This window comes from Magnolia sinica, chromosome 9 (assembly GCF_029962835.1).
Source record: "Magnolia sinica isolate HGM2019 chromosome 9, MsV1, whole genome shotgun sequence".
Taxonomy (NCBI): domain Eukaryota; kingdom Viridiplantae; phylum Streptophyta; class Magnoliopsida; order Magnoliales; family Magnoliaceae; genus Magnolia; species Magnolia sinica.
Genome location: NC_080581.1, coordinates 13,087,945 through 13,099,187, shown reverse-complemented (window position 1 = coordinate 13,099,187; position 11,243 = coordinate 13,087,945). Strand labels below are relative to the sequence as shown.

Here is an 11,243-nt window from a genome sequence, read left to right as displayed (position 1 = left end):
GTTATCTTCATGATGTTTCCTACCATTTTAATGGTATGGATATCAAAAAAATATCTCATGATAGTGGGAAATATGGAAAGACACAATAAATCGTGGTGCCCTTGCCTGTGGTGATCACTTCTCCTCCGGAGATCAGTTCCACTGAAAACCAGATCACACAGCATCTAATTCTACCATGAAGATTATATGGTATTACACCGGATACTCCTAGTTTTAACCCTGTACAAGTGGTAACCACATTTCAGAAATCTAGACCATCCATCTGTTGGACCACACCATGGATACACCATGTCCTTGAATTTCCTTGATATTATAATACTAATATTTCAATTGGTGCCTGCAAATAGACGGTTACAGACCAAAGCACAGCAATGGTTCACATTCGACTGAAAAGTGGTCGAATATTGGTGGATGAGTCTGTGAATCTCTAATATTTACTGGGAATCAATCCCTGATGGGACCCAATATATGAATGGTCTGGCTTTCTGATTAACGGGTCCCACTCATACAAACTGAAAGCTGTGCAATGGTTCCATCCTACTCATGCAAGCTCAGTTAGAGTATGGAATGTGCCCGGTTCAGTCTACGTCAGATTCTTCCTGGCCCGCTTTAAGTGTTTATGAGGAATGAAATTCAGGCCCAAGATCGATCCCTTTATCTTTTCTGCCAAATCTTTTAGCAGTGGCCCAGCGCCTATCATATTAAAAGGAAATGATCACCTGTTGCTTTGACCATATTGTGGTAATTGTCATAGATTTGTGTCATGTGGGGCCCACCCCATGATGTGTATGTGGAATCTGAACCATGAATCTGGTTTTATTCATCATATGCACCGTACATCCCAAGAACCATCCCTATAAAAAAGTTAGGTTGGACACATCTCAAGAAGTAATGTACAATCACTCGTAAAACCTACATATTGACTTGTTGTGGCCCACCTGAATTTTGAAATGGCTTGATTTTTGGTGTGTAACTTCATCCTTTTGAGGTGCACTTGATGGATAGGTTGTATGACATGTACACAACACAGTGGATCCCACATTCCATCTTAAAGTTTTTGTGGTGTGCGTCCCCCTCCCACATGTCCCTCATTTTCCCTTTGTTGTGGCCCCCACGATTAATGGATCAAGCTTGATTTTGTTATTTTGGCCTAACATTAGTACGCACACATGTAGTGGACGGGTTGGATGGAACTCTCGCATCACAACGGGCTTCACAATATATGGTAATCACCATACTTTGAAAGACATGCAATCATTCCTCACAGTAAAAGGAATGCTAGTCTTGGACCAAATTTTTAGGGCAAAGGTCCAGCTCATTTATCAAGCTGGCCTGAATTTGGTATGGACCTGGTCCATGGGCCTAGGCCATGTCGGCCCAAGCCCATTACCTGCCTTGCCTATAAAACACCTAATCTCATTTCTAGAGTTGCATAAACCCAGAAAAGAAATGAAAATGCAAATCAAGTTGCTCCCATTGCTCTTTCTCATCTCATGCTTTCTAATTGGTCTAATTGCGACCCTCGAAACCGTCACCATGTCAAACAACAAAGGTTTCATACTCTCCGGCGAGATCGCACAAGGTGATCAACTTCTAGGTTTGATTTTTAACTTGTACACAACTATTACTCACACACACAGGGTGCATCGGTTCGCGAGGAATGTTACTAGGGCTGCGTTTGGATGCACAATTGAATTGAATCGTAAACATCCAGTTCGATTAATAAGAGGAAAGTTTCCTAGCCTTTGCCAAATATTGGTTTCATTCCTTTGAAGCTTGAAATTAACCTAATTTTAATTTGGAGTCCAGTCCATTTCTATTATGGAAATTAAAGGGATCTTTTGGGTGGACTTAAAAATGAGTTCATCTCATTTTATTTAATCATAATTACGTATTAGACATCATAGTTTATATAAATTATTGGTTATATTTTTAATCCCTACCAAGAAGTTAACCAACTAATTATATACACTATGATATCTAAAACATAATTAGGATTAAATCAAATGAAACGAATTCATTTTTAAGTTGCACCCAAACAGGCCGTAAGGACTAGGGTGGCACCTATTTTTGATTTTTCATTCAATCAGGAGCTGTTGCACTTGTCCTGAAAGTTGCTCCCTCCCTCCCCATTTTAAAGTACTAGCATTAGCAAGACTTTGATATTTTCCCCTCTCATCTATGACTAATTTTTTGCCATGTGTTCAAGATCCAAATCATTCATTGGACTTGCTATCACAAGATACTGACTGCCCATGAAATTTTAGCCTTGTTGGAACCCTATGTTGGCCACGATCTTTACTTGAATGTTAACCGTTGGTTCACTTGGAAATATTAGGTGTTAAGAAGTCCTATAGGGGAAGTTATTCAATACTCTGGATGCAAATGATGCTTGATATGCAGGAACTTGGAAAGGGTACGCATGACATACATGAACTCAAACAAAGCTCACTCGACTGTGAAACCTAGTGAGCTAAGTTCCCTTATCAGAAGTCAGATTGGTTGAATAATTCTAACCTGATTAGGACGCTTGTTTGTCAAGTAAAACCATTGGACATATTTCAGGTTTGACTGTCCAATAAATGTCCCCCAATCTGATAGGTCATCTAATCTAAATACTAATTGTTTTGTAATACATATAGATTATATATATTATCACATTATCTTTCACATTAGGTTCAATATCTCATATAGTTCATAGACCATGTCCTAAAGAAAGAAATTTCAGCTTGTAATGAAATCTTCATATAAGAAAAGCAGATAAAGTTAGAGATAATATAGTCACAACTTGCCAAAAATCTGTCAAGATCATCTCTTCTTGATTGTGTGTAAGCTGATATTGTCTAACTTTATAAAATGTAATGTAACTCTCTTAATGAAATGTGATTCAAACATTATCTTCTATATTATGATTTCTTATACATAATTTGGACGATTTAATTTGAATTATTTGTATGCCATGACTAGAATTTTTTGAGTAGATGGAAGTGCTTGCCTATCATCCATCACACTCTATCAAAGTAATGAAGTTTTTGATCTCTTTCGACCAAAACATGCCATAAAGTTATTGCAATTTGATCATCTCCACTTAATTAAACTAATTATTGCAACTGAATATGTGCATCCAAACGCAGCTTAAAACATGAACATTCACAGTTATTAGTCATACTGAGAAATGACATTCTTGGTAATTTTTGTTGCTGGCATTTTTTAGGACAGTTTTCAAACTTTCAGGGATTTTATTGGATATAAAGGGAAAACCTAGTGGTAAATTTAAAAAAAATTTAAACAGAAAATAAAAATACATAATTGGTTTTTTAAAAAAATAAAGGGTCTAAGAGAAAGAGTGGTAGAAATGCTAATGTTTTAAACTTTTAAATGAAAGTATAGGAAAGATGCCCAATGTGGTGGGGCATGCAAAAAGAGAAATATCACTTTCTTCTTCTTTAGTATAGTCCTTGAATCTACAAGGAAATCTATAAATAAATAAATAAATAACGAAATATAAAGTTAATGTTATTGAAGGAACGGGCTGAATGCCATATACAAACATCATAGTAGCCCCACACCCAACATCTTATCCACTGTCAGGTTGCTTCTAGTTTTCGGCATGAGATCCTCTCAAAGTTTGATATCCAATGGGTTATGCCAAGTTCGATTGCTAGCCTTTTTCGATCTTGGCATGCTATTCATTTTGGCAAAAGGAAAACGGAAGCTTGTTCTCCTAGTTGTCATTTTGGCAATCTAGGGCGAACATAATAACAGTGTCTGTCGTATCGACAAGGTTTCAGTTCAAGGAGTTCTCTCTAAGTTTCAATCTTTCATTAGGGACTGGAACCCTGATAAAGGATCTTTTTAATCTGTAATTTTTTGTTCTATCATTTTGTTTTTCTTTGCCTTTTGGCTTAATAAAATTGCAGTACCTTTCAAAAGAAGAAGAAGAAGAAGAAGAAGAAAGAACTCAAACTAGGGCAAAAACAGCCTAATCCTGCACTCTATTGTATCTTCCAATGGTTAGAACTTTGCGATTAGTTGTTCATTTCATGTGTATAATATACCGTTGAAGAGCTATTGAAGAGCTCCAAGTTATGACTAATCAATCAAAGTTTATTAGTCCACCCCAAACATGTTTTGACGAGCTCTAAGCTCTAATCCGTTTTTTCCTGCCTGATCTTCTTGGATCCTGACCATTACTGAACTCATCTACCACCTGTTCTATATCAACACTATATCACTATTGCAATATTACAGCGGCTTTGAAAACATGTCGCCTGCATGAATAAGAAAAATCATGCAACTAGTTGGGTGTAGGGTTATTATGATGTGTATGACATCCACACCGTTGAGCAGGATCACCCACAATGATGATCAAATGCAAAAAATAGGTTGATCCAACCATAACATGAGCCCCATGATCTGGAGGCCTTTGGGTGATTACCCATTGCTTCTATGGTGTGATCTACCTGATGATTGGATCAAACTAATATTTCAGTCATTCCATTTTCGTGATGGGTGAGATGTTGGACATGTTGGATGCTTGTGCGAGAGAGGGTTCCCATTTTCGATATGGGAGTTGCATGTGAGGCACACCGTGCTGCATGTATAAAATCCGACCAATCCAGCAGGTTGTCGCACTACGAAAATAAAATGGCCCAAAAATCAAGCCAATCTAATAATCAGGTGTGCCATGCCAGAGAAAACCATGGAGAACCACCAAAAGCCTCCAAGTAAATGTGGTGGGCCACCTGATTGTGAGATGGAGCTGATTTTTGGAGTGTCTCATCTTCTCGGTGGGGGCTGTTCTAAATAGCTTAGATCCCACATATCCACCATTCTGAGCCATTCACAGTTTAACTTTGTTTTTTTGTCTGCCTGGTTGAGACACTCTTCCTTATACAAGGGATAATTGTAGAAACCTCCACTGTGGTTTCTGATAATTGCAAACACCATCCTTTTAGTTTAAATTATTGCAAGTATACCTCCCATCTACTAGAAATGTTAGAGAAATCTGCACCAACTGACAAAAATAACCTTATCTTTGAAGTTTTCCCCACTTGTGGGCCCACCATCATGCATGAGTGGTATTCAACCTGTCCAGGAGGGGACCCTCCACTGTAAATATTGCATGCCAAAAACATGTAGGCTAATCCATTCACCAGTACATCACATGCACTCAAAACCTCCAAATTTACATGGTGGGCCACCTGATGTTGAGATAGGGCCGGTTGAATTTTAGAGCATCCTATTTTCATAGTGAGAGACCTTTCTAAGCAGATTAGATGCTATGAACACCAAGATAGCCATTCTAATTTCTCGGTTTTCTCATCTACAGTTACTTGTGGAAATTGAGAGACTCTCTTCCATATTTTTTTAAGGAATAATTGTAGAGGACTCCCCAGTGGTTTCTAACAATTGTAAACACCCTCATTTTGGTTTGGATTATTGTTAAGTACGTACCATCTACTAGAGATGGTAGAGAAATATGCAGAAAATGGCAAAAATAACCTCATCTTATATGTTTTTCCTACACGTACGTAGCCCAACGTCATGGGCAAATGGTATTCATCTGTCCAGGAGGGTCCCTCCACCATAAATATTGAACACCAAAAAGTTTAGGCTAATCCAATCATTGAGTGGACCACACCCACCCAAGAACCTCCAAATTTACATGGTGGACCACAAGATGTTGGATTCACCTCTACAATCTTCCATTTTCATGGTGGAGTGACCATGTTGAATGAATTGGATAGCATACATGCACTATAGTAGGCTTATATGTCTAAACCAGTTAGTTACTTTGACGAAGGGCTAAAACAGCCAAGTTGTCAAACATAATTATGCTAATAGATTGTGTGGGGAAATTCGCAATGAATTTGTAAACCATAGGGGAGGTATTTGAAATAATCCAAACTAAAGGGGGAGGTGTTTATAATTATTCATGTTTTAAACAATTGTTACTCATCTTATATGAGTTAACCACAGGTTTAACTCTCTCAATCATCGAATTCAATGGAGATGCTGAGAGCAGGCAATGGGAATTTCCGAGGAGGAAATTACAAGCTCATGGAGGCAGTGGAGGTGGTGGAGCTGGTGGAGGTAAAGGAGCCCATGGAGGTGGCGGGGGAGTCATTACACGTCCACGAAATGAGAGGCGGAATGGTGCATCCACCTTACTAACATCTCCAATTTCTCACACCGTAATGCAAGTCAGTGTTGGATGGCTCTTAGTTTTCATTTTCTTGTTTTAAATTAAATGAGAAAAAGATTACGAATATAATTAAAGAGAAAGGGAGACTATTAGTTTTAATTGTCGTACTTTGGAAAAAATAATGTTTGTGAAAATTATCTATTAAATCATTATAAAAAGGCTTGTTTTGGTTCATATCAGTTTTGTTGCAATGGGTTACTTTGCACTTGTCCAAAATCCAAGCTTTCCATCAGGTGGGCTGCAATTTTTAGATCTCCTAAACAGTGTGTCCCACTTGATGGAAAGCTCGGCTCTCGAGCTTTGCCATATTGGTATATGTGCTTGGTGTTAATGGGCAAGAAATTTCTTTATATAATTTTGAACACCATCTTATGGTTTTAAAATTGACTCAAGACTCAGTCAGATCCAATCCAGATTGACACCACGAGTCGACCTAGATGTAGCTGAGTTGGGCTTATTCACCCTTCTTTGGGCGAATCGTGACTCGATCAAGTTGGTCTGAGTTGTTGAGTCTTTTAACTAGCAGCAGTTACTCAAAATAATAATAATAATAATAATAATATCTTAGTTGAAATTATTGAAATATCATTTTCATTGCACTTCAATTTCTCATGCGCTATTGCTGCAGAGAGAAAGAGAGCGTTTGTTTTTCCAATTATCTAGCAAACGAAAAAAAAAATGGACATTGATAATAATTTACTTTACTTGTTTGGTGATGTCAGTTACATTTGATCATAATGATAATATGCTTTGGTTGTTTGTTTAAGCCATATAAAATTGTATAAAGTGAGATTTTATAATTTAAAAATATAATAATTAAAAATTCATTTATCTTTCTTTTATATATGTATTTGATTATCAATTTATGTGTCATAATATTTATTTAAACAAATAGTGAAAAGAAATAATAATGATGACCTACTTGCATTACTATAGAATTTAGGAAAGAAAAGAAAAGAAAAAAAAAAAGCCCTTAACAACAAACACATCCTTGGGTCCATTTGATGTGTTTGACATCCACTGAATTCCATCATTTGTCCGAGTTATGCAAGGATACAAGCTTAAAAATAAGGCATACACAAAAGTCAAGTGGGCCACAACTCAAGGAAAAGTAGGGATGGCACAACTACCATTAAAACCTTAGAGCACAAGTTTGTGATCATGTTGATATTAACTATATCCTTGCTGATAGGTTAAATGACATATAAATATGGCGGGTCGTAGGAAGTTTTCAATGGCAAGCATCCCCTCCACCGCTCCCATGGTGTGCTCCACTTAGGTTTGGGTTGGCCTAATTTTTGAGCTCACATCATAATATGAACTGATGTACTAAAAGATGGATAGAGTAAATGTCACACTAGTATCAGGGTGGGTCTCATGGGGCTTTCATTTCATGAGATCCCTGCAACAGGACTTCTTGTCCCTTTTCATGGTCCCATAGTTTGCAAGCAATGGATGCAAATGGGTTGGGCACCCGACAAGTTCTAGACACATCTCTAAAAACAACCCAACCCAACATGTCTTTGGTTTAATTCTGTCTTTGGTTTAATTCTGAACGGTTGAAGTCAAACCAACCTAGCTAAAATTGAACTGAACTGAGAGCAAACATTCAAATTTCAAATTTATAAGAACTTTACCATATCTTTTATCTATACTATATATGATAGCATTTGGCCAATTTTACCCCCTGCAATTAGTCGCAAGAACAGGTTTTAACAAGTAGTTTTTGGGTGTGGATGGCCTTTCACCTGAAGGGTATTTTAATAGCCTGTCCCAACTTCTTTTTCTCTTTTGTGTGTAGCCTGCACACAAGCATGTCGGGAGGGGACCATACAACAAAGGCTCTATGAGTCCCACCATGATAACTGTGTAATCTACATCTTATATCTATTATATATGATGGCTTATGTAAGAATCTCAGTTAAAAAATAAGGCATATCTCAAGCTTGAGTGGACCACAACACTAAAAAAGCATGCATTAATCACTGTTAGAACCTCTCTCTCTCTCTCTCTCTCTCTCTCTCTCTCTCTCTCTCTCTCTCTCTCTCTCTCTCTCTCTCTCTCTCTCTCTCTCTGCATATAGCTAGACCATTTCCCTCATTTTCTCTATCTCTGTCTCTACTTGCAACTCTCTCCGTGTGCAGTGCAGTACTTGCCATACCTGCTATACCCTATATATATATATATATATATATTAGAGATCATGTGTTCTTGTACAAGGTATTTGATAAACATACAGCCACATAAGTCACCATGGTACACAGGTGAAATATCCAAACCATCGGTCATGTAAACCTCACCAAGTAGATGCTATTGCTGAAAGATACAGGTGATCCACTTAGTAGGTGTGCCATGATATTAAAAATAAGTAGACAGTCTAGATAACTTCAGCTGATTTTTCACAACCATATATTTGGTAACTTAATTATGACCCACCCGATTCTACAGGAAATCTACATTGTAGCATCCTTTTAATTGATTGGATATTGCACCTACATAGTGGCTTGTGCATTAGCTGACTTGCACACAAACCTAGCAAAGCTCTAGACGCATGTTTTGTTGTTCATAAATGTTTTTTCCATGGTATCGTAACCTATTTGGATACAATGTAAAGAATACCTTTTTCTTCGATGTTGGCTGTAGGATTCTAAGGAGAAGCTATTTGATTGGAAAGTAGAAATCTTTGAATCATTAGATCATGGTTACCTAATATCTTGTGCTAAGGAATAAAGTTAATGATCACGTGGTATCTTATGCTAAGGATAAGTGGTTTAAGTTCTGATGGATGTTAACTCAAATTATCAATGGTTGGATTTCAGACTAAAATATAAACCAGATTGGTAAATGGATCGAATCCGTGGTACTTTTTCTCTAGTTGTGGTTATTATCATGTGGTTATTATCATGCATGGAATTTGTTCACTCACGTGTTATTCAAATGTCCAATGAAATCTACTTTATCATATTCTTCATATCAAGTGAGTCTCACTATGATGATTGGATGTCCCAAAATTAGGTCTGTAATTACCAGAGGACTTGAACAACCGGGTGTAGTTTGGCTGGTGACCTCAACACCAACACTAACACCAGATAGCTGGTGTCAAAGCTCTGTGGGCTCCAACATGATGTATGTTTTTTATCGATGTTGTACATCCATTTTGCCAGCACATTTTAGGGCATGAGCCTAAAAATGAGATAGATCCACAGCTCAAGTGCACCACATCATATGAAGTAGTGGGGATTCAACGCTTAGCATTGGAAACTTTTATGGGGCTACATAAGTTTTTGATCAAGCTGATATTTCATTTAGAGTTATGTGATCTAATCAACAGACTGGATGGCATAGAATCGCCCCATAAAGTTTTCAACAGTAAGCATTCAATCCCCACTTTCCTATGGTGTGGTCCAGTTGAGGTTTGGATGTGACTCATTTTTGGGCTTATGCCCAAAATGATCTGGCAAAATGGATGGACAGATGGATAAAATACATACATCATGGTGGTCCCACAAAGCTTTGACACCAGCTAGCTGGCTGATGCTGGGGTCACCAGCCAAACGGCATCCTGAGCATCCACCCAAAACTATCAAATAAATTCATGAGGTGGTCCACAGAATGGTTGGATCTGGTTTATTCAATGTGCCCCACAAGCAGAGTTCTAGAATAAATCCTTTCTACCTACCTTGAGGAGGACCTTTCAAATCAAGGAATTATATGATCTCAACCAAGGCTTTGTACATGATAATGGAGTTTCCAGTTTTTATAAGTGGGGCCCATGGTATTTCCAGTTTTTATATGTGGGGCCCATAGTTCATCGATCCAGACCATCGGGATGCTGGACCCCACGGCAGATGGAGTATGCTCAAAAATGTCCTGGATAAGACAATCCTTACCTTTCTAGTTATGGCCTACAAATACATAGCCAAAAAGAAAAGTTACATAGATAGTCATTCAACTGAATAAAGGTCCAAAACCGGTGGCTAGAATCTTATATTCTAGGAATATTTGGTGAATGGTCCATTCACGTTGGACACGAAAGACCAATGGTCCGGATCACTTCAATTGTCGGAAAGACCAGTCCAGCCCAAGTACTAAGATCCTGACTTCAGTCCCAAATCATCCCATGGGGCTCAGGAATCAGACTCGGACCGTGCTGGTTCCACTACATTGTTGGGCCAGGAGGCCTACTGGTGGGGCCTTTAGTCAGATGAACGCCCAGATCAAGTGGGCCCCAATTTCATCCTACCACCTCATAAGCAGTTACATCAAGTGGGGCCCACTAACCATATCTTCTTGAGACCCCCCCTTAAAAGAGAATTCTAGCATTATGATCTGTGCCTGATTAGCTAACCTGTGGCACTTATGGCGATCAAGTCGAACCCAGACACCTCCCTAACACAGTTTCTTCAACTTTGGGATGGACGCTGGGAATGGTCTGGTTATAGAAGTAGGTCTGTGATTGAAGGTCAGGATTCAATTGAAATCGTGTGAGCTCTGAAAGATGATGCCTGTGGGTTAGTGTATGTTTAGGTGTTAGCCTTTTAATAGGATTGAAACTGGGCTGGGCCAAAGCAATCAAAACATGCTGCACTCAGTCTGACAAGGACAAGTCACCCACTGACTCGGCTGAATCCCGACTCGACTCAGTACCGAATGAGCCGTTCCGTTTCGCTGACTCTTCCATCTATTTCTGGGCCTGTTACAACCAGCATGTGAACAGGGCTGTCAATGGTTCAGATCTTCCATTGGCTGGCCAGCTTGACCCACTTCTTTGATGGGTCTCACTTACACTCAATTGGGTCGAGCTCGGTGGGCCATTAAATAAACTTGGTGGGCCCGATCAAAACGGATCAGACCCGGATCCGTTTGAACAGGTTGGAGGGATGTTGCATCTGAACGATCGAGAGACCCCTCAACTTACAACCTACCGTTTACGAGCCTTTGGTTGCAAGTCCTTAAACTCCAAGCATGCGCCACCCTACATCCACGTACCTGCCTAACGCATGAAAGCGACGCATATATACCGAAGCTAGTTTGT

At 38.8% G+C, this 11,243-nt stretch overlaps 1 protein-coding gene across 2 annotated transcripts; it reads left to right on the top strand.

Moving 5' to 3' along the window:
• The first annotated feature begins 1,447 nt into the window (after positions 1-1,447).
• Positions 1,448-6,382, top strand: LOC131256142 (uncharacterized). 2 transcript variants are annotated; one of them, XM_058257190.1, is made up of 2 exons: positions 1,448-1,582; positions 5,983-6,382. In XM_058257190.1, the coding sequence occupies exons 1-2, from the start codon at positions 1,450-1,452 to the stop codon at positions 6,246-6,248; spliced, it is 399 nt and encodes a 132-aa protein (XP_058113173.1). In that variant the 5' UTR covers positions 1,448-1,449; the 3' UTR covers positions 6,249-6,382. The 2 variants fall into 2 exon arrangements, with proteins under 2 accessions (XP_058113173.1, XP_058113172.1); XM_058257189.1 differs by having other exon boundaries at positions 1,448-1,597.
• Positions 6,383-11,243: the final 4,861 nt, after the last annotated feature.

Bases quoted from the DNA above. Each gene is read 5' to 3' on its own strand.
- LOC131256142 (XM_058257189.1), top strand. From the start codon at position 1,450: ATGAAAATGCAAATCAAGTTGCTCCCATTGCTCTTTCTCATCTCATGC. The intron at 1,598-5,982 runs GTTTGATTTTTA...AGTTAACCACAG, and splicing joins ACAAGGTGATCAACTTCTAG to GTTTAACTCTCTCAATCATC.